Source organism: Onychostoma macrolepis, chromosome 06 (assembly GCF_012432095.1).
Source record: "Onychostoma macrolepis isolate SWU-2019 chromosome 06, ASM1243209v1, whole genome shotgun sequence".
In the NCBI taxonomy this organism is placed as follows: Eukaryota; Metazoa; Chordata; class Actinopteri; order Cypriniformes; family Cyprinidae; genus Onychostoma; species Onychostoma macrolepis.
In genome coordinates this window covers 3,087,198-3,110,851 of record NC_081160.1, presented here as the reverse complement: position 1 = coordinate 3,110,851, position 23,654 = coordinate 3,087,198, and the positions used below count along the sequence as shown (strand labels likewise).

Genomic DNA, 23,654 nt, shown 5'->3' with positions numbered 1-23,654 from the left:
ACTACTGTTCAAGAGTTTGCGACCAGTAAAATTTGGTCACCAACTTTTGTTCACAAAGGCTGCATATATTTGCTCAAAAATACAGTAAAAATTGCAAAATTTGAAATATTATTACAATTTCAAATAACTGTTTTATATGCTGATTTGCTGTTCAAAAAATATTTCAGATTATTATCAATGTTGAAAACAGTTGTGCTGCCGAATATTTTTGTGGAAACTGTGATACATTTTATTTTTCAAAATTCTTTGATGAACAGAAAGTTTAAAAGAACAGCGTTTATTTGAAACAGAAATGTTTTGTAACATTATAAATATCTTTACTGTCACTTTTGTTCAATTTAATGCATCATCACTGAAAAATTTAAGTATTCTTTCCAATAAATGAATTAAATCTTACTGACCTCAAACTTTTGAACAGTAGTGTATATGTCATGTAGTACTGAAAAGCATTACTAGAAAAGTTCAGATATAATTTATAATGTTCAAACTGAAATATTTTACACAATTTATACGTGTATGTTTATGCTTAATTGTTTCATATGCAGCTCTACTGAAGTCGTTATTTAAATTACAGTCAATTAATGGTTAACCGATATTGCTTTTTTTTTTTTTTTGATTGCTGATGCCGATATCTGATATGTATGATATCACACTATTTAATATAAAGATAGTAATAGCACATGCATAACAACTGCTGAAATGAAAATTATGTTTATTTTAAATATATTATGTAATTATATATTCATAATAAAAATTTGTACTTGATAAAGAAATACATCTGTAAAATAACATTTATTTAGATGACAACTTCTTGATTTTGTGCTGTCAAAATAAAAGTCCTGCTTCCAACACAGCAGCCAAACAGACGGGCAGGCAGTTTACAAGCTTTAGAAACAGAGAAAATGAACAGCATTTTAAAAAAGAAAGTCTTTAAAACATTTTTTCCTACATACATTTTTTACTTAAATCACACACACACACTAGAAATGTTCATCATGTTGCTAAACCCCTGCGACACGAGCTGCAGTGTGTGTGCTGGTGCGGTGAGGTTTCTGTAGTGATTTATTGGCACTATACCTGTGACTGCACATTGGCTCCCACCTGAGAGCCCTGGTACGAGTCCCCGTTCAGAGACTGAACACTCATAAACAAATCGCCAGAGTTTGACATGTTAAAAGAGCCAGCAGAACCTGAGAGGTGCACAAACACGACAGAGAGAGACAGAACAAGCCAGAGAAATGAGTCTGAAGAATTCAAGAGAGCAGAAATGCAGTTATAGTTAGATAAGCTTTTCAGAGCATAAGATCCAGCAGTCCATAAAGAAGACAAAGATCAAGAATCGATGCCAAACAGGAGAGATTCAGCTAAAAGCAAGAGAAAGCTGACACCACAGATAAAAACTCAGATATGTGCATAATTGAATTTCTTTTTTCAGCTAAACAGAGATATGAATCTAAAACAACTGACCCAGTGAGAGCAAATGCCATTTTTAATTTGATGCAAACAAAAACATGTTTGTGAGAAAGACATGTAAAATCTTTGATTGATCTTAAGTCAACATTCAGATTTGCATAGGACTTTATTTCTATAGACATTTTCAAACATCTTTTTTTAATGAGAAAAATGATCTAACTTTTATAATCCATAACTGTTTTTGTTATCTTGTTAAAAATGTACACTATTCAAAATTTGGGGGTCAGTAAAATTTTATTTTTATAAGAAATTGATATTTTATTTAGCATATTAAATTGATCAAAAGTGACAGGAAACACATTTATAATATTACCAAATAATTCTATTTTTAAAAAGCGGCTCTTCTGAACTTTCTATTCATTAAGGAATCCTGAAAAAAAAAAAAAAAGTTCAATGGTTTCCACAAAAATATTTGGCAGCACAACTGTTTTGAACATTGATAATCAGAAATGTTTCTTGAGCAGCAAATCAGCATATTAGAATGAATTCTGAAGGATCGTGTGACATTGAAGACTGGAGTAATGATGCTGAAAATTCAGCTTTGATCACAGGAATAAATTACACAATTATTTACAGTTTTTACTGTATTTTTGATCAAATAAATGCAGCCTTGGTAGGCAGAAGCGACTTCTTTCAAAAGTATTAAAAATCTTAATCGACCCCAAACTTTTGAACTGTAGTGTGTATAATATTTAGTCAGCTGAAGGATTGATGTTCATTGTCTCTCCCCCACAGACATGTTTTGATTTGTGCAAAAGTAACTCACTGAAGTCTATGGTCATATGTTCGGTCACACTAGGTGGCCTTAACTACTATGTACTTACATCAAAAAATAAGGACAATGTACTTATTGTGTTCATACTGTATTGCAAAACACTATTGCTGCTATTAAGGTGTGATACGGGTGAGGTTAGGGACAGGTTTGGTGGTATGGGTAGGTTTAAGGATGGGTTACGGTGTAAGGGATGGGTCAACAGTGCAATTATAAATGTAATTACAGAAATTAATAACAGATGTAATTACATATAGGTATTTTTAAAAATATAAGTACAATGTAAAAGCATGTATGTACACAATAAGTGCATTGTACCAAATGATTAATTTAAATGTAAGTACATAGTAGTTAAGGCCACCTAATATAAAGTGGGACCATATGTTCTCATGGCTTCACCGGCGCGCAAAGCGGTGTGTTTTAACTAGACGAGTCCTCTGAGTTACACAAAGAGAACTAATGAGACAGGAACAGGACATGCTGTGACCCACTGAGCCCTCATCCCGTTTGAAAGTGAAAACATTTTAAATAGTTTTTTAAGCTCCACATACAGTAGTCTTCTCATATACAGTACTAACAAAAAAACATTTCCCACAATGTGACCCTACACCAAAGGCTCTACAGCTGCATGGCTACATGAAGTCCTGGCATCATGGGAATGAGTGTGGAGTTTATATGGTCTCACCTGCCGAGTTTGGAGTGGACGGGGAGTTGGCCTGGCTGCCATGTGCCACAACACTCGCCGCGTTCACAGCAGTTTTGGCCGCGTACATGTTGGCTTCTTCCTGGAATTTTCCGATGTTCTTCTTATATCGGATCCGTTTGTTTCCGAACCAGTTGGACACCTGCCCACAAAAACATTGTCAAGACATGTGTTTTCCAACACTCTGTCCTCTTGAACCCAGTGCACACAAATCATGATGGACAATTCAAAATAAACAGGTTCTTAGATGAACCATGACACACTAGTCACACATTACATCATGCAACAATCACACGTAGTTCGCAAACATGTACAGTATAGCGTTCAAAAGTTTGGGGTTTGGTAAGATTCTTTAAAGTCTCTTGTACTCACATTTACTTGATCAAAAATACAGGATTATTTAAAATAACCGTTTTCTGTGCAAATATGAGTTAAAATGTAATTTATTGCTGTGGTCATTACTCCAGTATTCAGTGTCCTTCAGAAATCCTTCTAATATGCAGCTCAAGAAACATTTCTGATTATTAGCAATGTTGAAAACAGTTCTGCTGCAGAATATTTTTCTGGAAACCATGGCACATTTTATTTTTCAGGATTCTTTGATGAATAGAAAGTTCAAAACAGCATTTATTTGAAATAGAAATCTTTTGCAACATTAGAAATGTCTTTACTGTCACTTTGGATCAGTTCATTAGATCTATTTATTACTTTCTTGTAAAAACAACATACTGACCCCAAACTTTGAACAGTAGTGTATATTGTTCACACAATGCATTGAATATCATAGTTCAATGCCCTCACAATGCATCTACTTAACCTTTTCTCCTTCTTGATTCATTATTTAATCTAAGTGTTAAAAGTTCAGATATTTTTTGACAAAAAATGAAAATCAAAAAGTTTAATAACCAAAATGAAAATGAATTTCCATGTGAAAATTTCTAGTACAAGGACTGAAATAGTATACTCTGTGCTTCAACAAATATTTTTCATTAAAAAAAAATTAGTTAAAAAACGAAATCAGCACACATGAACGGCCAGCAGGAAACTGGGAATTCTTTACAGCAACACTACCACTGTAAAAATATTTTTCTCAGCTGTAAATAAAGATAAAGATTATTGGAGTACGGAAAATACTATTTCACTCTTTCTTCTTGAAAACATCACATTTAATTCAACGTGTTACTTGCTGTTTCTATATAATTATTTGTGAAATTTACTAGCAAATTTTGAGTGAAACTTTTTTTTATAGTCAGTGTAGAACAATGAAATACACAGAAAAAGCACCAGTTACACACTTAATGTGCATCCTAAGTTAAAAAAGTTTGAACTATTACTAAAAGATTCCAAAAGAGTAAAAACGCAATACTTGCAATACATTTGCTGCAAATTACATGCCAAAAAACGATTACATGCCAAGATACTAGCAAATCTTCTTTGTGCTTATCTTCTTTGTGCATGTGGACTGAAAGAGTGTGCAAGAGTCTCAATTTTTGATTTTCAATTTTATTCTGATTGCATATTTTGATCACAGAGCATGTGTGACCCTGGACCACAAAACCAGTCTTAAGTGTCAATTTTTCGAAATAAATAAGCTTTCCATTGATGTATGGTTTGTTAGGATCGGACAATATTTGGCTGAGATACAACTATTTGAAAATCTGTAATCCGAGGGTGCAAAAAAATCAAAATATTGAGAAAATTGCCTTTAAAGTTGTCCAAATGAATTCTTAGCAATGCATATTACTAATCAAAAACGATGTTTTAATATATTTACAGTAGTAAATTTACAAAATATCTTCATGGAATATGATCTTTACTTAATATACTAATGATTTTTGGCATAAAATAAAAATCTATAATTTTGACCCATACAGTGTATTTTTGGCTATTGCTACAAATATACCCCAGCGACTTAAGACTAGTTTTGTGGTCCAGGGTCACATATGACCAGTTGAAGCAAAATGCAACAGCGGCTGGTGGACATCACAAAAGTGAAGGATGCTATCGACAGGACTTGTGATGGCCACAAGGACAGAGGTCTAACCATGATGGACACACACATACACTAACATTAACATTGAAATAAATGATCACTTGCACGCTGGCAGCTATGATCACAGTATACACTGACAGCAATCACTCAACACACACTAACGCCCATTACGGCTAATACAGCAGCGGATGAGGCTCTGCACTAATGATAAACACCATTACCATGAAAAGCTAATCAATCCTGCGGCTAAGCTTCCCGTTCCCGTGAGAGGCTAAAGGTGTTTCTATATTACAAACGGTGCGGCAATCATCACTCATCCCGCGAGCCTGACTCAAAACCAGGCCTAAATGCATCATACAATCATTTCAGCTAAATTTATTAAATAGTTTAGAATGCATTATGCATTTAGCGCAGCCGATGAAAAATGCTAAGAGGCATGCGGTGCCATGCTGCAAATGATTTTGTTTTCGAGTTGCATGAGCTTGAACTCGCGTGAGAATAACTGATATATTTTACATGCAAAACAGGTAGAAACAAACATCGGATGTGTCTTAATATCTACAGAGTTGCCTACCTGGACGGCACTTTTGGAAAACATGTAATTGTAGCTATGGTGTTTTTTGTAATTGCATGACATATAAATATGGTAAACATGCTACTGAATATTAGAGAGCCATGGTGTTACTATCACTGAACTATGACAGAGCAATAGTGGATGCAATATTTGGACGAGCGAGAATGAATGGATGGTTTTCAGTGTCGTACCTGCGAGACGGTGATCGAACACTTCTTGGCCAGCTCTTCTTTGGCCTCCTCGCTGGGATACGGGTTACTGAGATGGGAGTAGAAATATTCATTCAGGATCTCTGTGGCCTGTTTGTTGAAGTTTCGTCTTTTCCTCCTGTGCAGACACAAACACATCAGATTTGGACATCTTGCCAGAACTTGTGCAAAACTTTGTTTTGTTGCATATACTTCATGCATCATATCAAACATCTTGGTAAATACAGAGAAAGTAGCTGCCACTGGCCGTGTACAGTAATGAGGTGACTCATTACTTTAAGAGAATTAGACACAAATGAGAAATTATTTAATCTTAGATAAACTAGTGAATTAAAAATACAAGGGGAAAAAAAACAATTCAGCATGAAAAGCAGGCCAAAGCAACCATTAAAAGTACCTAAACTATTCAACCCTGTTACCAAAGTTACTGTAAGAAAAATTATCAAACAAATATTTGTTCTTTAATTTACGGGGAAATAAACAATAATTTACAATAAAAAGTATCATTCAATAATGATACATCAACACTAACCCTCTACTGAGTATTAGAATGATTTAAACCGAATATGCAACCGTTACCTATTTATTTTATTTAACTGCATTGAGAATTTTTTAACGTTAGATAAACTAGTAAAATTGAAAAGGTTGGATAAATCATGAAACCTAGCATGAAAAGTAGGTAAAAGCTTCCATGAAAAGTGTCTAAAAAGCTACTATTCAACCCTGTTACTAAAGTCACTGAGAAGAAAATGATCAAACAAATATTTATTCTTTAATTTATTGGAAATAAACAATAATTTGATCAATAATGATAAATCAACTAACTAGCTCTCTACTGAGTGATTTAAACTGATGCAACTCTGTTACCTCTTTATTTAAATTTATTCTTTTTAATTAATTTTTTCATTAAATTTTATTTACTTTAATTTGACTTTATACTGACTAATAGTTTGAATATGCAACCTGAATATGCAACCCTGTTATCCATTTCATTTTATATCATTTTTATATTATTTTATTATTTTATTTCAAATTCATTTATTTTCACTTTAATTTTCCTTTATACTGAGTGACAGATTGATTTAAACTGTAAATGCAACACTGTTACCTGATTATTTAAATTTATTTTATTTAAATTCATATTATTTTATTATTTCATTCTATTGTGTTTTATCATTTCATGTATTATTTTATTGCATTATATTATTGTATTTAATTATGTTGACGTTTACTGGAAAAACAACAACAAAAAACTACATATTAATCCCAATCTAAATTGGTAACATGAAACACATAAAATACACGTAAAATAAAGCAGCACATGTAACATTTAGTTTGGCCTCCTTACACTATTTTCATAGATTAAGGCCATATTTTTCAGCCTACTTCGTGTAAACGTGCAAAGACAAATTTAGCAGGCAGATGCTTCATGCTTGAAAAGAAGAATAAAGCAGACCCCACACATAGTCAAAGAGAAGAGCTTTAAAACGACCGTAAATTGAGATTTGGGTGCCAATGAATTCAACCTGCTCTCGGCATCACTCATCTGTGGGTTAAGAGTGTGCGATTGGAGCTCATCTCAGGGGCTTTTACATATGCAGCACTGAAGGGCCAGAACAGAGGGTGAGCCGATTTCCTCCCCAAAACCCCTCTTCACTAAATGCAAATGAGCACAGCATGGTCTCAGCCGGAGAGAGGATTAATCAGAGGAACTGAGCATGCTCCAAAGAGACGGAGAATGGATTCCGAGCGCTGCGCGGAAACATGAAGCTCATTTAAATGTTATGCCTCCGACTCCAAGCTTCCAGCGTGATTTATCCGCACAGAAATGTATGCAAATCCCAGGCACGTTTCAAAGAGAACAAGCGATTACATTGAGAAAGGGACGGACTCGACACCGCAAATCATGTGTGGGTTTGGACGCGGCCCTAAAGCGCAAGAACGGGGCCTCCACTCCCTCGGGGAGGGAAACGGGAAAACGCACGTGTGCAAATAAAGCGCAGGAGCATTTGTTTACATGAGCGTGAGAGTTACAGGCTTAGTGCAGAGTGTGATCCGCTCAGAGGAGAAGAATGAGAGCGTGGGGTTTGATTAGGAGTGGATTTGCGCTCAAATGCACGGACCTGGCGTCGAGGAAGCGGGAGCGCAGGATCATGACGGCCTCGCAGGTGCTCTGCTTGAGCTGCATCTGGATGGAGCTGAACTTGCGGTGGATGATGCCGACCATGCGCTCGATCTCTTTGGGCGAGATGGGCCGCGTGCGAGACTGCTCTCTCAGCAGGTTCATCACATGGGTCGTGAACTCGTTACACGCCTGAGAGAGGGAAACACAGACACCTGCATGTTACCAAAACAAGATACAGGTTACAGAAACAGGCTATCATGGAAAACTGGCTACAAAATTGATTCCTTTAGTAACCATGAAGATTATGTCATCGCAACTGTCAGCTCATTAACATATGACCGCCCATATTTACATCAACAATTCAGTATTAAGCAACTTTTTGACACTAGCCAATTAATAACAGAGTTCATTTACATACAGAAACAACAACAGTCTGTTTAATTCTAATGGTCAAAGCAGAACATGGTTTTAAAAACAGAATCTTAGACCAGCTTACGTGTAATTATTTATTAAATTAAAACGTATTATTTTAAAGAGTTCAAAGACTAAACAGTCACCTATCTTTTCTATTGTGCATTACGATTCAAAAAGTCTGAGTAAGATTTTTGAAAAGAAATGAACAGTTTTATTCAGCAAGGTGACTTAAGTTGATCAAAAGTGACAGTAAAGACATTTATAATGTTACAGAAGATTTCTATTTCAAATAAAAGCTGCTCTTTTGCTGCACTTTCTTTTCATCAAAGACTCATGAAAAATAAAATGTATGACAGTTTTCACAAAAATATGAAGCAGCACAGCTGTTTACAACACTGTTAATAATCAGAAATGTTTCTTGAGCAGCAAATCAGCATATTAGAATAATTTCTGAAGGATCGTGTGACACTGAAGACTGGAGCAATGCTGCTTAAAATTCAGCTTTGCATTACAATAATAAATTATAATTTACAATATATTCAAATAGAAAACAGTTATTTTAAATTGTAATACGTCATAATTTTACAGGCTTTTTTTTTTGTATTTCTATTCAAACAAATGCAGCCTTGGTGAACAAAAGTGACTTCTTTCAAAAACATAAAAAATCATACTGACCCATAACTAGTGTACACCAAATGTTTCCATGCTACTTAAAATTATACACTGGAGCCTCACTGTGAACACGACCAGCAATCATAATATTAAATATAATCCATAATAAAAATATCAAAAAAGCAAAAATGATTTATGCATCCATATCCACACATGAATCCTGAATGAACAGTATGCTAGTGAGTGTATGGCAGTGTGGATGCTGTCTATGTATTGTAATGCAGTGATATCTATAAAAACTCATCCATCTCTCAAGCCCTCATTCCTCCATAGAGTTCATTAATCACGCATAAAAATGAGGGTGACGGAGTCGTTACACTTTCAATATTGTGACTTAATTCTGAAATGGCCTCATTGGAGTGAGATTCTCATTACTCACAGAGCGACACAAACAGATGAGTAAGAGAGCAGAGCGTGTCAGGAGAACCAGGACTCATGGGAAGACCACAACAACAGTTACAGAGCGGATGATGAAGGGCGTTTTCGCTCTTGTGCCGGGTGGTCCGTGTGTGTGTGTGTGTGTGTTTGCGGTCCTCTATGACAGCTATGAATGTCCTTTTGTGAACAAACAAACAGAGGACACCTGGCCCTGTCCCAGAATGCATTTCAGTACATCACCTCTCCTCTGTCCCCACTGTTTATCATCAGGGATGGATCTACTGTCCGAGCGCACTGAGAGCCATACAGCGGCCACTGATACTCGCACTTAAACATGAACGATGCTCATCACGATGCTGATGGCTTTAACCAGTCAAGTCCTGAGTATTTAAGAAGCTACAGCCGCCTGATCTCAGCAGCAATTATTTACATACATACCACATTCAAACACTCCTCCTGATGTTGCTGAAGGATTTTTTCAAATAATTTTAAAAAAGTTTAGTTTTATGCCATTGGTTTACTGTATTTTTAATCATCTGAAACATGCTGTGACTTATGTTCCAAAGAGACTTATATAGTGCAATTCATTTCCTCCAAGAATTTTCTTAAGTTTTTTGTTTTTAATCATTTAAAAAAGTATTCCAAATAAAGAGTTTAAACTGAAGCCATTAGTATACCATATTTTACCATATATGCGTTACATTTTTTAACCATCTGAAATGTGCTGCATCTTATAACCCAAAACATCATATATAAAGCAATTAAATAATTAAATAATGAACTTCCTTCAAGAATTTCCTTAAGGATGTTTTTAATAATTAAAAACAAAATTAAATTTAAAGCCACTGAATTATGGACCGTGTTTAACGGTCATCAGCATCGTAAATCCTCAAAAGTTTTTTATATTTTGATGTTTTTAAAAATGTATGTATATTTATAACATTATACTTTGTATTATATCACCTTTGAATCAAATATATATATATATATATATATATATATATATTTTCTAAACTAGTTAACTCTAATGCGAGGGTGTTTATAATGCAGCGTCTATGGGAGGGGTGGTATATTTGACATTGTTCTCTTTTCTGACTGCCGACTGTCTCTCTCAATTTTTTTTTTCCTTTTTTTGAAAGTCATGAAAACACTATAGTGGACGTTTTCTTTTGCTAATTGAGTAAATGGGAATGCAAAAAAATATATTTGTGGTAGTCTCCCATTCACTGCTCTTGAAGTTAACCCAACTATGATGACTTCCGCTGCTGAGAAACCTGGATATGTGAAAAAGGTTGATTTTCCAAATATAAGTCACATTTTTATTCATCTGAAATGTGTTGCAACTTATGTTGCAAAGCACTTGTTTAATGCAATTAATGTCAAGCATATATTTGGATTCAGTTTTTATTTTTTTATATTTATTTTCCATTTTCAATAAAAGATACAGTTTCAGTAAATTTGTTGTGTATTAATGTAATCAATACATTTTTATGTCAATATAGTTTTTATTCATTTTTATTTGGATGTCTTAGTACATCAGGTTAAACAATAAATTAAACTACAGTAGCAACTACAGTAGCTGAAATAAGTAAATTATAAAAAATATATATACAATTTCAGTGAAGGTTTATTTTATTTTAAGAATAACATTTTTCTTAATGGTTTTAGTTTTAGTTACAACTTGTTTTCCGCAATTATATTCACTATGAAAAATTCCAGGACTCTGTAAGATTTTATTACCAGGGTTGAGAATCAAAAAACATTTAATAAAAAAATACCAAAACCTAGTTTTTATGAACATTTCTGTTAATAGTACTAAACTACTCTGACAATGTATTCTGCACAGCTACAGAATCTACAGCATCACGGCCAGAGAAATGATGGTTCAGCGGAGCTGTTTTCTCCCGGAGGTCTGCGCTTGCAGTCTGAATTGAATGTGATGAGACAGAAAGACTCTGACGCTGTGAAATGATACAACAAGACAACAAATAGCTGAAGAGTCTTTCTGCTGCACTGTCCTCTCTGGCTGCACGCAACAACACACATCACGAGCAGCGCCGTCTGATTCACCAACAATTAAAGGCTCAGAAATCTGGCTAAAACTCATGAGTAACTGGTTTGAATCTAATGACTCACTCACTCGATGAATCAGTCCAAATGAACTGTTCTCAATAGAATAACAAAATTCTATTATTTTAACATTCTATAAACTAACAATGTCTCAAATGAGTGGATCAGTTATTTTCTAAAAATATATATATATTTTAGTATTATTCATATACTAATATATATTTTCTTACTAATATTTTGAATTAGCTTTTTATTTGTACATTTTCAATTTTCATTTTAATTACATTATTTTATCATTATTTTTTTTGTGCACTTCTGTTATTTTTATTCATTTATTTTTTAATATTATTATTTAGGCTTATTTTTTTTTTTTATTTTATTTTTTTCAGTTTTAGTTTTAGTTTTAGCTCAGTTTTATTTTTTATATATTTTATTTCCAGTTACCAATTTTAGTTTTTCAAAATAAACTAATGTAAATTAGCTGTGTTGCCTTGGTAACTAACCAAAATAAGTTTAAGTTTATCTTCTAATATTTATATTTTATTTTAGCCTTATTTCAAATAAGCAAAATGTTTTAGTAGTTTTAGTTAATGATAATAACCCCGCAGTGAATACAGATGTTACCAACAATTATGCTTTTCTTCAGTAAAGAACACTGCTTTGAATGTGTGCATACATTTTTTTTTTTTACGATTTATTTTTGCAGTTTTTTAGATTTATTCTAATAGGACAGTTGTTAGACAGGAAGTGAAGCAGGAGAGAGAAGGGGGCGGGATCGGGAAAGGTCCGCGAGCTGGGACTATATATCGGAGCACTGCCCACAAGGCTATCAGCGCCGACAAATGTGTGCATACTTAAAACTACTAAAGGAATTGGAGGAATCAGAAGCAGAATCTTTAAATTCTTTTCAATTCCCAACCTTATTTATCAATCTACATCACAATTTGAACGTTGTCTGCTACTTCCCGGTTCTCCATGAGCGTGGGAACGCTGGGCTGGCAGCAGTGACACCGGACTCAAACACTAAAACAGGAGGGTGTCTGTGAAATCACATCTGAGGTTGAATGAGCTGAAGCCCCACTGAAACACCCAGAGCATCTCAAACATACTCTTCACATCATCATCTGATCTGACAGACTTTGGGATGGAAAGGCTGCCTGCTGAGCCACACACACACACACACACACACACACACACACAAACACGATCACACACTACATTAAAGTATAACAACGGCAGTCAAACAGATGTTGCACGAATCTAAATTATGAGATATTACAGTCAACATGAAATCAAAATTGAAGTGTTTACTTCAGCACACGTTGCTGGTGATTCATCAGTGCGTGTTATTCCAAATAAAATCAAAATGCCTTTCATCAGTCAAAAACTGCCTGGTTTTGAGTATATCAAAGTTTTAGGATGCTTGAAATGTCTGTGAAATCAGACATTAATTCAGATTAATAGCATAGTTATTCAAGCATAATGGTACATTTTCACAAAAAATAACTGTTCATGTTGTAACATTAATTGATTTATTTATTAAATTTGTTGTTATAGCTATAACTGAGACAAAATTAAAACCATTCAGAAATGTTGCTTTCTCTACATAAAATAAACACTATAACTGAAATGAAATATAATACTAAAATAAATAATAATAATAATAATAATAATAATAATAATAATATATATATATATATATATATATATATATATATATATATATATATATATATATATATATATATATATATATATATATATATATACTCATTTTAATTTTGTTTTATTTGATGTACTAAAATAACTAAAACTAAATAAAAATAAAAACTATGTAAACAAATAAAAACTATTAAAAATGACAAGAACACAACAAAATTACTACCTAAAATATACTAACTTTAACAAATTGAAATGAAAACAAATGAATAAAAAGTCATTCAAAATATTAATTAAAACTGTTAATTAAAACAGTTTAAAGAGCCTGGAAAGCAGAAGATAATAGTGTCATTATTCAGTTCAACTTAGTTCAGAGTTGTTATTTTAATTCAGTTCAATAATATATTGCTGAATATTATTAAGTTCAAAATGATTATTTATTTATATAACCATCTTATATAAACACTATAATATTAGAAGAACATAAGATATAAAATACAGAAATTCCAAATGATTAGTTATTCAAGCATAGTTTCCTCTATTATTATTGTTAGTTAATTCTGTAAAATCATCACTTAATGAAGCTTTCAGAATATGTCTGTCATTATGCTTATTTAGCATCTTATCACCATGTTCATTCTGGTAAACTGGCGGCTAAATATTGGCCTGTTGCACATATTCTGCAGTGTTCTGACCTGTTCGTACTTCTCCAGCTCGGTGTGGTAGATCTGGCGGATCTGGGTGAGTTTGGCTCTGTAATCGGAGTGTTCGGCCGAGTTATCGGCTCCGACTCCAGCCGATGCCGCCGCCGCCGCTGCCGCCGCAGACCCGCCCCCTTTCTCCGGCCCGGACACGCCCTCCGCCAGCAGCATGTTGTCCAATCGCATCAGCTGGGCATCGGGAGGCTCCTCCTCCTGAGCGCCACGGATACTCAACACTGGAACGAAACAAGCAGAAGAGGTTATTCCAACAGCTCGATATCCCAGCATGCACCGCGTGACGGCGGCAGAGGCTTTGAATGACACGACGGGTCCGGCCTCATCGATCCACAGAGAACCTGCTCTTTCTGATAAATAGTCTTTGAGGCCGAAACAAAAAACGGCCAAGGCTGCAGTTGACTTTGCCAAGTTTTATGATGATAGAATAAAACTTCATCTAATTCATATCATGAGCTTCCCACTCAGCGCTGCTGCTCTGTGGCTGTAAATCTCAGCGTCCCTGCGCTCTCCGGCTCTGACACTAGAGGGCCTGAGTGCTTCGATTTTACATCACATTCACACACACACACACACACACACACACACAAAGAAAAAGAAACAAACACACACTCAAATCATTCTCTAGAGAAATAAAGTGTTCTTCCACCATAGGCAATGATTTTTGAAAAATGAAAAAGGTTAAGTGATATCATACATATGATATTAGAAATGAACTATTTCATAAAGGAACTATTATATTTTGTCATTTCATTTGGATATGTATATACATATTTGATATATATATACATATACATATACACACACACATACATATATATATATATACACATATATATATACATATATATACACATATATATATATAAACTATACATCAGGCTACTCTATTATTGTAATAATACATTATACTAGAATATTTTGATTAGTAGTATTATTATAAATAATGATATTTATATAAATATCTTTATATAAAACTATACATATATACACACATACATTATTACAACATATTTGATATTTATATGAATATCCTTATTTTAAAACTACATACAATAGCACTGTTATTATAATACTATATAACAGAAAATATGAAAAATAGTATTATTAGTTGTAGCAGTCTCATTATAAAGAATGGTTTCATTTAAATATCTTTATATGTAAACTATATATCATAATATTATATTATAAGACTATATTGTATAAATATCAATTACATATTATTACTACTACATGTACATATATTTTTACATTTAAAAATTCTATACTATATTATTATAATTCTAAATTATATAAAATACTAGAACAATATTATTATTAGTAGTAGTAGTAGTAGTATTAATAATGATATTTATATGAATACCTTTATATAAAAACTAATACTATAATACTGTATTACTATATTATTCTGAGACTTGTATATTACATAAAATACAAAGAAAATGTATATAAAAATAAAATACATGTATTATTATTATTATTATTATTATGAGTAGTAGTATTTTTATTATTATAAGGTTTAATTATTTAAATTCAATTTTTTTTTTCACATAATTATTATTTTTTTCCATATTATTCTTATTCTAATTCCAGTTAGAATTTAGTTTTCTCTCTCAATATAAATTCATGGACTAAACTGTGGAATATAAAAGGCTTTCTCTCGGTTCAGCTCTGAACGGCACACGATCCTGCTGCCAGGTTTGATCTTCCTTCCATTTTAATTATCTGTGACATTCTCGTCTCTCATCTAACGTCACATCCACTTAGCGAGTCAGGGATAGACGGAGTAATTTCCTCACAAGTTCTGACACATGGGCAAAAGAGCGACTGAGACTGTAAGGCTGTGGTGGGCCGGTCATCTATGGGCTGCATTGTCTGGGAGTCAAAGGAAACACTTCATTAATCCGGAGACAAAGCCGCACACCGGTGCATTAACCCCAGACTGCTGCGGCCCGGTTCACGGTGAGAAAGAGGCCGGCTGGACGGTCATCGGGAGGCTTCGGGAGGGGGACGTGACTCTGACCTCCTCCTTAAGTCAAAATGCAAATGCAAAGGCTGTTGGCGAGCAGGAGAGGTCAAGAGTTCACGGCTGAGGCCCAGCGGGAGCCCAACTGTGCAGCGCTGTGTTTCTGAGTTTCACGGGCAACAGAAACATCCTGCTTCATTAACAAACATATTTCATCCAACCTGAAACTGTGGTAAGGCTTCAGATGGAGAAAATCTCACAGGCTACGCAGATGACATGGATTAGCATCACGTGTTTGAGTGACCAAAGTTAACACGTACAGAAATGAATTAAATCATTTGCCAAATGACGTCAAATCACATAGAAAAATAACAGAATAACTCTTCTCAACAAATAAAATTAAATAAATATATATTTTTAATATCTTATGAATAAATTGTGTCAGACATCAAATTAATAATAATAACAATAATAATATCATTTTTAAAAACTGTTGTCAAATCACACAGAAAAATAACAGAATAACTCTTCTTAACAAATAAAATACAATGGACATATTTCTTTAATGTCTTTTGAAGAAATTGTGTCAGACTCTGGGCTTCTATTAAAATAAAATAAAATAAAATAATAATAATTTGCCAAATGAGGTCAAATGGCATAGAAAAATAGCAGAATAACTCTCCTCAACAAATAAAATAAGATAAGTTTTTAATATATTTTCTCAAGAAATTGTGTCAAATTCCAGGCTTCTATTAATAAAACAAATAAAATAAACAAAAATGATGAAATCATTTGACAAATGAAGTCAGATCGCATAGAAAAATATCAGAACAACTCCCCTGAACGAGGTGTGTGATTTAAAGAGGGATTCATGGGTAAATAATGAAATGTTAAATAAATAAACAAAAATTTAAAAAAAATTACAAATAAAAAAATAAATTAAAAATAAATAAATCAAATAAAACCAAGTAAAATCAAATAACAAAATAACATAAAATAACCCAAACATGACAACTTTGGTAAAGTTTTTAATGTATGTGGGAATATTTAATCTGTTTTATCATCCAGCAGATGAAATCTAAGTCTGATCAGTTAGTACATTAAGAGCACACATGATTCGAGGAATCATTCATGTTTGGAGCACAAACACTAAAAAAGCAATCCAATAGAACGACAAGGCAGGTGTTTCTTATTTGATACGGCTCCAGTAATTTCACTCAATTACTGGAAAAACACAAAAAGCAGAACGTAACACGGTTTTCCTGCAGTTAACAACTCATAAACGCCATATTCAGGATCCCATTTCATTAAACTAAATCAAACCAGTTACAGTCAATGTTCATAATCTCAACTTTCTAAAGTACTGAGACACTCTGAGCTCAAGTTTTACAAACTGATTATCCAAAAACCAGTGAATAAGGACTCAAACGCCCCCATCACACAAGTTTAGCACATGTTTTACGGCACTTTTAGAAGTAAAAGCCTCGACTGTGAGCACAAGGGAGTCTTGACAGAAACTCAAGGCCAACAGAATTCCTCCCAACGTTATAAAACGTCTAGACTGTCAAGCGAAAATGGAACATAAAAATTCCCCCGTTCACGAAACGACGAGGCTCCCCTCTGCCAAGTCCCAGTTTCACATTCGTGGGTGTTTATTTGACTTGGCTGGATGAATCTCCAACATCAGTCTGTTAAAACCAAAAGCTGTTTGGCCAGTGACGGACACAGAGTGAAAACCCCCAGCCAAACGCAATACGATACACTCGTTTGAGAGAATACAAATGGCATGGGATCAAAAGTCGACAGAAAGAAAAGAAATAATCTGAACATACAAGCATGAAAAGCTTTATGGAGAGCCGTAGCAGATTCATGAGGTCATATTGAGCAATGCTTCAAGTGCTATAAAATCAAAAGTCAGGTTTACAAGCGTGCTGTAAGAGAGCGGTCTGCGGTGATCTGGCAACATGACGGCACCCACAACCTGATCCTGTTTATAGTTTTGCACGTGCTCACCACAAACGGAGACTCCCTGCCGCTGCTGACGCGGTTCACCCAGAAAACACACGGCTGTAGCATCTGTCAGGATCGCTGGGACGGCCGTCAGGATCCCGTCATCCCTCATTGACAGCTGATTGTTACACAGAGCAAAAGACCGAACTACGAGAGCACAGCTGCGCCTGCAAAGACTGATACGCATCCATCCCACCAATCAAACGCTGTCATTTTCAACGGGTTCAGGTGTGGATACACTACGGTTTGGACATGCAATTATCCTGCAATGAATAAGAACGAGCATACAACAAGCACATGCAAGGTATAATGTCTCTTGGAATAGAATAGAATATGGTTTTGACATGTGAAATTATCCTGCAATGAATAAAAACAAGCATACAACAAGCACATGTAAGGCATAATGTCTCTTGGAATAGAATAGGATAGGATAGGACAGGATAGGATAGAATAGAATAGAATAGAATAGAATAGAATAGAATAGAATAGAATATGGTTTGGACATTTTAAATGTGTTAGACTCTAGGGTTAAATTAAATTAAATTACATTACATTTTATATCTTCTGATGAAAATGTGTCAGACTAGGCTCCTATTGAAATAAAATAAAATAAAATAAAAAATAAATAAAAATAAAATAAAATAAATACAATTTTATATCTTTTGAAGAAAATGCATAAAACTAGACTTCTAGTAAACTAAAATAAAATAAGATAAATAAAAAATAAAATAAAAATGATTTGACAAATAAGTCAGATAGCATAGAAAAATAACAGAACAACTCTCCTGAACAAGGTGTGTGATTTGAGGAGTGATTCATAAATAATAAAATGTTAAATAAAATAAAAAATAACATTCAAAACGAACATGAAATAAATAGCAATGAGTCAAATAAAATAACAAAATAACACTATAACTAAATAAAATAAGTAAATAAAATAAATAATTTGCCAAATTCAGTCAGATCGCATAGAAAAGTACCACCTCTCCTCAACAAGCTGTGTGATTTGAAGAGTCATTCATATCCGTAACACAAAAGTTATGTTGAAGTTCAATATTGGGGGTTTGGGTTTGTCCAAATACTGTTCTAAATGAGTTCAATTTTCTATACATTTCCTAATTATTTCCTTTGTTTCTTTTCCGCTGAAGGATTAAACTTGAAATAACAGTCCTTTATGCACTTATTTTCATTTGACACTTGGCTAAAGAGTCGAAACCGCATACAGGAATATCCTACAAGACCACGTCTCAACGAGACAAATGATGATTTATTTATCTCTCTCGTAAACTAGAGCACATAATTAAAACCACTGAATGGATTCTCTTAAATAAATACGATTAAGCGGAATGAGGTAAAGGGTCCTGCACGCTCAGAAGAGGCTTGGCTCTGGGTCATAATTACACGACTCACTGAAGGCCACTTTACTCACATAATGGCAGACTAATTGATTCTGGCTAATATTTTCCAGTGTCGGAGCTGCGTGATTCCTCCAGCAGGGCATAGCGAGCAGATAGCTTAGCACCTCCCAGAAAACACATCCTTGTTATCGTTGTTTTCTCTTTAGCAAGCCGTCTTTTTCATCTCTTAAACAAGTCTGCAATCATTTCCCCATTCATTTTCACACAATTTACAACCAACCTACTCAGAGATTAATTACAATATTATAACACTTACTTTGAAGCAAAAAAAAAATTGAATAAGATTGAATACTTTCTTTATGACATAAACATGTCTCTAGGCCTGTAATAAAAAAATTAATTAAAAAATTAAAAATTAAACATTTTTACATATTTTGAAGAAAATGTGTCAAATTCTAGGCTTCTAACAAAATTAAATTAAATTAAAAATAAAACTGAATTAAAGAAAAAGTAAAACAAAAATATTTCGTTTAAGATTTAATCATCTTCTGCTTTACAAAATGTGTAAAAAAAATGCGCAAAAAATAAAATAAAATAGTGCCTTGTAGAAAAGACATCCCTATCCTTGTTTTAATTTTCTCTTTAGCAAACCTTCGTTTTCATTACTTAAACAAACAAATCATTTTCCATTTAATTTTCACTACATTCACAACCAATCAGATGAATCACAACATTATAACACTTTTGAATTTGAATAAGATTAAAAAGGTACAATACTGAAAACTGTCTTTATAAGGGAACTTTGTTTATAAAACTATTAACTATAATTCCTTCATTAAGATATGAGATCAAGTGATTTTGCTTGAGTGACTTGATCCAGTGAGCGCAAACATCTCTGTCTAGACATTTACTTGGCGTTACTGAAGATTTACTCTGCCTGAGCTTGTTTTGTCAGCTGTTGCAAGTTATATCCCACATGCACAACAGAAATGATATTTGCAAATAGCAAAATCAGGCCTACTCTGCCAGATCTGCGTTCAAAGGCTCAAGAAGATTGGCTGCTTTTTACTTGAGCCACCAACCCAAGACATCAGCCGCTCGATTCAACAGATTGTTAGAAGAGCAACAAAACAAACGGGAGTTCATGACATTTGCTCAACCCCACAGCGTGTGGCCTTTTACAAATCAAATCAATATTTAATAAAAACCCAAGGCCACAGGCTGACCAGACAATGGATTTTCTCTCCGTTGGCTTGTTTATCGAAGACGATACGTTTAATTTCCGAGAAGCCCGGTCGTGTTATTGGAGGAAAGGCGCATGCAGGATTTATGCACCTTTTCTCAAGGTGGCTCTTCTCCAAAAGCCTTGTATTTTCCTTTTTTTCCCAGCGTGGCCGTGTACAGAAGGATGTTTAGCACTCAGAGTCCTCTGCATTTTCCATTAGCCAAACATCAAGTGGTTCTGCTTCATGCCACGACTCCCTCAGATACTGAAATATTAATTGAACTTCTATAAAAGGAGCAGCGTTCACTCCGGCTGAACCCATCTTAATTGAACAAGCACAAGACGCAGATGGGAATTTGTGACTGGATGGTGTCCAACAGGACCAGAGGAGACCATCAGACACCTCCACAAATCTGTTTGTAGCACTTATATTGTTACTCGAAACCAGACATACCACATGCTTTCCTGACAATTTTCTATCCTCAGAATGAAGCAGGCTGTTTGAAATGACACAAACAACAGCGGGATTGACACTTACAGCTTACCCAAACAAATGAAAAGGTGTCTAAATTAGTTGACTAAAAATATCTAGATGGAAAACCAAAGAAAAGAACAAAATGCAGCAGGACTGTTTTTTAAAAGTGGGACTATTTTTAACTTAATATTGTGTCATCATAACAAGTTATCAACATTTATGGCAGGTCGCTTAAAAAGAAAAGGACAGCGCTTTTAATGTGCAATCTGTCTAATTGCTGAAGTACAACATGCTAATAAAAATAATGAAAAAAACTTTCAATGTTAATATATTATATTATATAATGTTAATATTTATATAAAACTTTAGCTTTTTTATAAATTGATATTTCTATATATATATTAGTGCTGTCAAACGATTAATCACGATTAATCGTATCCAAAATAAAAGTTTGTTTACATAATATATGTGTGTGTACTGTGTATATTTATTATGTAAACAAAAACCTTTATTTTGGATGCGATTAATCGCGATTAATCATTTGACAGCACTAATATATATAGTATATACTGTATATATTATATGTGTGTGTGTGTGTGTGTGTGTGTGTGTGTGTGTGTGTATGTATGTATGTATGTATGTATATATGTATATATGTATATATGTGTATATATGTATATATATATATATATATATATATATATATATATATATATATATATATACACACACATACACACACCCATCCATATAAAACATCAATTTATTAGTGAAGTTCACGATCGAAAATGATATTTGAAAATGAAATGTATGTATATATATATATATATATATATATATATATATATATATATATATATATATATATATATATATATATGTGTGTGTGTGTGTGTGTGTGTGTGTGTGTGTGTGTGTGTGTGTGTGTGTGTGTATATATGTGTGTGTGTGTATATATATAAATTGATTATATATTTATATATTATATATTACATTGATTTCACAAATAAACTGATCTTATTATAAAAAGAGGAAGAGAAATGTCCTTATAAAAGGTACTGTACTATATTATAGCATAAATCTCATAGTAACTATCAGAATTATTGGACCTCAGTATGTATGTTGTAAAAATTGGGTTATAATAATTTTAAAATAAGGACAAGATATGACTGCAATGACTGCTATCATTTCATTAGAGCAATAATATTCATAATTAACAATGTATTTCCTGTACATGTGAGTGTGGATTGGAGTAAGAAGTGCGTGAGATTATATGCATATCCGTGTCAGCGGATCAGTTTCCTCCTGAAATAATTCAGCTCCGAAAGGAACAGCCAAATCCTCTCGGCGGTTCACGTTTCTGATGGTGTGTGATTAGGCGCGGGTAACACACGGCTGTCAATAGCCGGAAGAACACGTAATCCTCAGTGAATTTATGCAGTCGTGTCATTGGAGGCGGTTGGCATGGCTGGTTGTCATGGAGATTCTCAGATAGCAGTGAGATGCTGATGTTGAACGAATGATGTTTAGGTCTGCTGTCAGTCTCGGGTAACGCCGCATCTGCTTTGTTTCACATGGACAAAGACACACTGCTGCTCTATTCTACATGCTGGAGAGGACAAAGACAATTCTAAATGGCTTGCCTCCTCTCAACTACAAAACAGAGAACAAAACTATATGTGACCCTGGACCACAAAACCAGTCTTAAGTCGCTGGGGTATATTTGTAGCAATAGCAAAAAATACACTGTATGGGTCAAAATTATAGATTTTTCTTTTATGCCAAAAATCATTAGTATATTAAGTAAAGATCATATTCCATGAATATATTTTGTAAATTTACTACTGTAAATATATCAAAACATCGTTTTTGATTAGTAATATGCATTGCTAAGAACTTCATTTGGACAATTTTAAAGGCGATTTTCTCAATATTTAGATTTTTTTTGCATCCTCAGATATTCAAATAGTTGAATCTTGGCCAAATATTGTCCGATCCTAACAAACCATACATCAATGGAAAGCGTATTAATTCAGATTTTAGATGATGTATAAATCTCAGTTTAAAAAAATTGACACTTAAGACTTAACACTTAAGGTTTTGTGATCCAGGGTCACACACATATACATACACACATACATATATTATATACATATACATATACATATACATATATATACACACACACACACACATACATACACATATATATATATATACACACACACACACATACATACACATATATATATATATATATATATATCTATATATATATATATATATATATATATATTATATATATTTATATTAGGGGTGTCAACGTTAACGCATGCAAATTAATCTAAAATTTTAACGCGTTAATATTTTTTAACGCAAATTAATCGCTTGATAAGGTTTGACCCCAACTTCTTCCCGTCGCCATGGCGCGAAGGTCATCTATCATTGTGTGATGAGGCTACAGCGAACCAGTGTTGCTAGGGTAACGGCACAAGTGGGCTATTTTGAAAATACAGTCGCGGGAAAAATTACAGAGTTGTAGGTTGCGTTTATTTGGGCTACTTTTATAATGTACCAGGGCCGCCCAAAGTGTATATAGACAAATACAAATTAAAATAGATCCTTTTACTAATGTGTATTATACTTGGAATGTATACCTGGCAATTTAAGAACGGAGAGGCGGTTGTAACATCACAAACAACGTGAGTTTCAGCAGAGCATACATGTTAAGGCTCTTACACAGCAGAAACAAACTTGACAACAGCCACTATAGATTATATAAGATAAACACACGATTACGATAGGATATGGTTTATATGTGATTTTCTTGTTTACAACAGTAAACGACCAAATTCCACACGT

General features: G+C 33.7%; 1 protein-coding gene across 3 annotated transcripts in view; it reads right to left on the bottom strand.

The window, feature by feature from the left end:
- pbx1b (pre-B-cell leukemia homeobox 1b) overlaps positions 1-23,654 on the bottom strand; it is an 85,789-nt gene that overhangs the window by 6,000 nt on the left and 56,135 nt on the right. For 2 of the 3 annotated variants that reach the window (XM_058779114.1, XM_058779115.1), the window contains 5 exons: positions 13,738-13,979; positions 7,848-8,038; positions 5,707-5,842; positions 2,931-3,090; positions 1,078-1,190 (listed from right to left, as the gene is read on the bottom strand). In XM_058779114.1, the coding sequence (XP_058635097.1) occupies positions 1,078-1,190; positions 2,931-3,090; positions 5,707-5,842; positions 7,848-8,038; positions 13,738-13,979 (842 nt within the window). The remainder of the gene's footprint in view (positions 1-1,077; positions 1,191-2,930; positions 3,091-5,706; positions 5,843-7,847; positions 8,039-13,737; positions 13,980-23,654) is intronic. The other variant, XM_058779117.1, reaches the window with a different exon arrangement.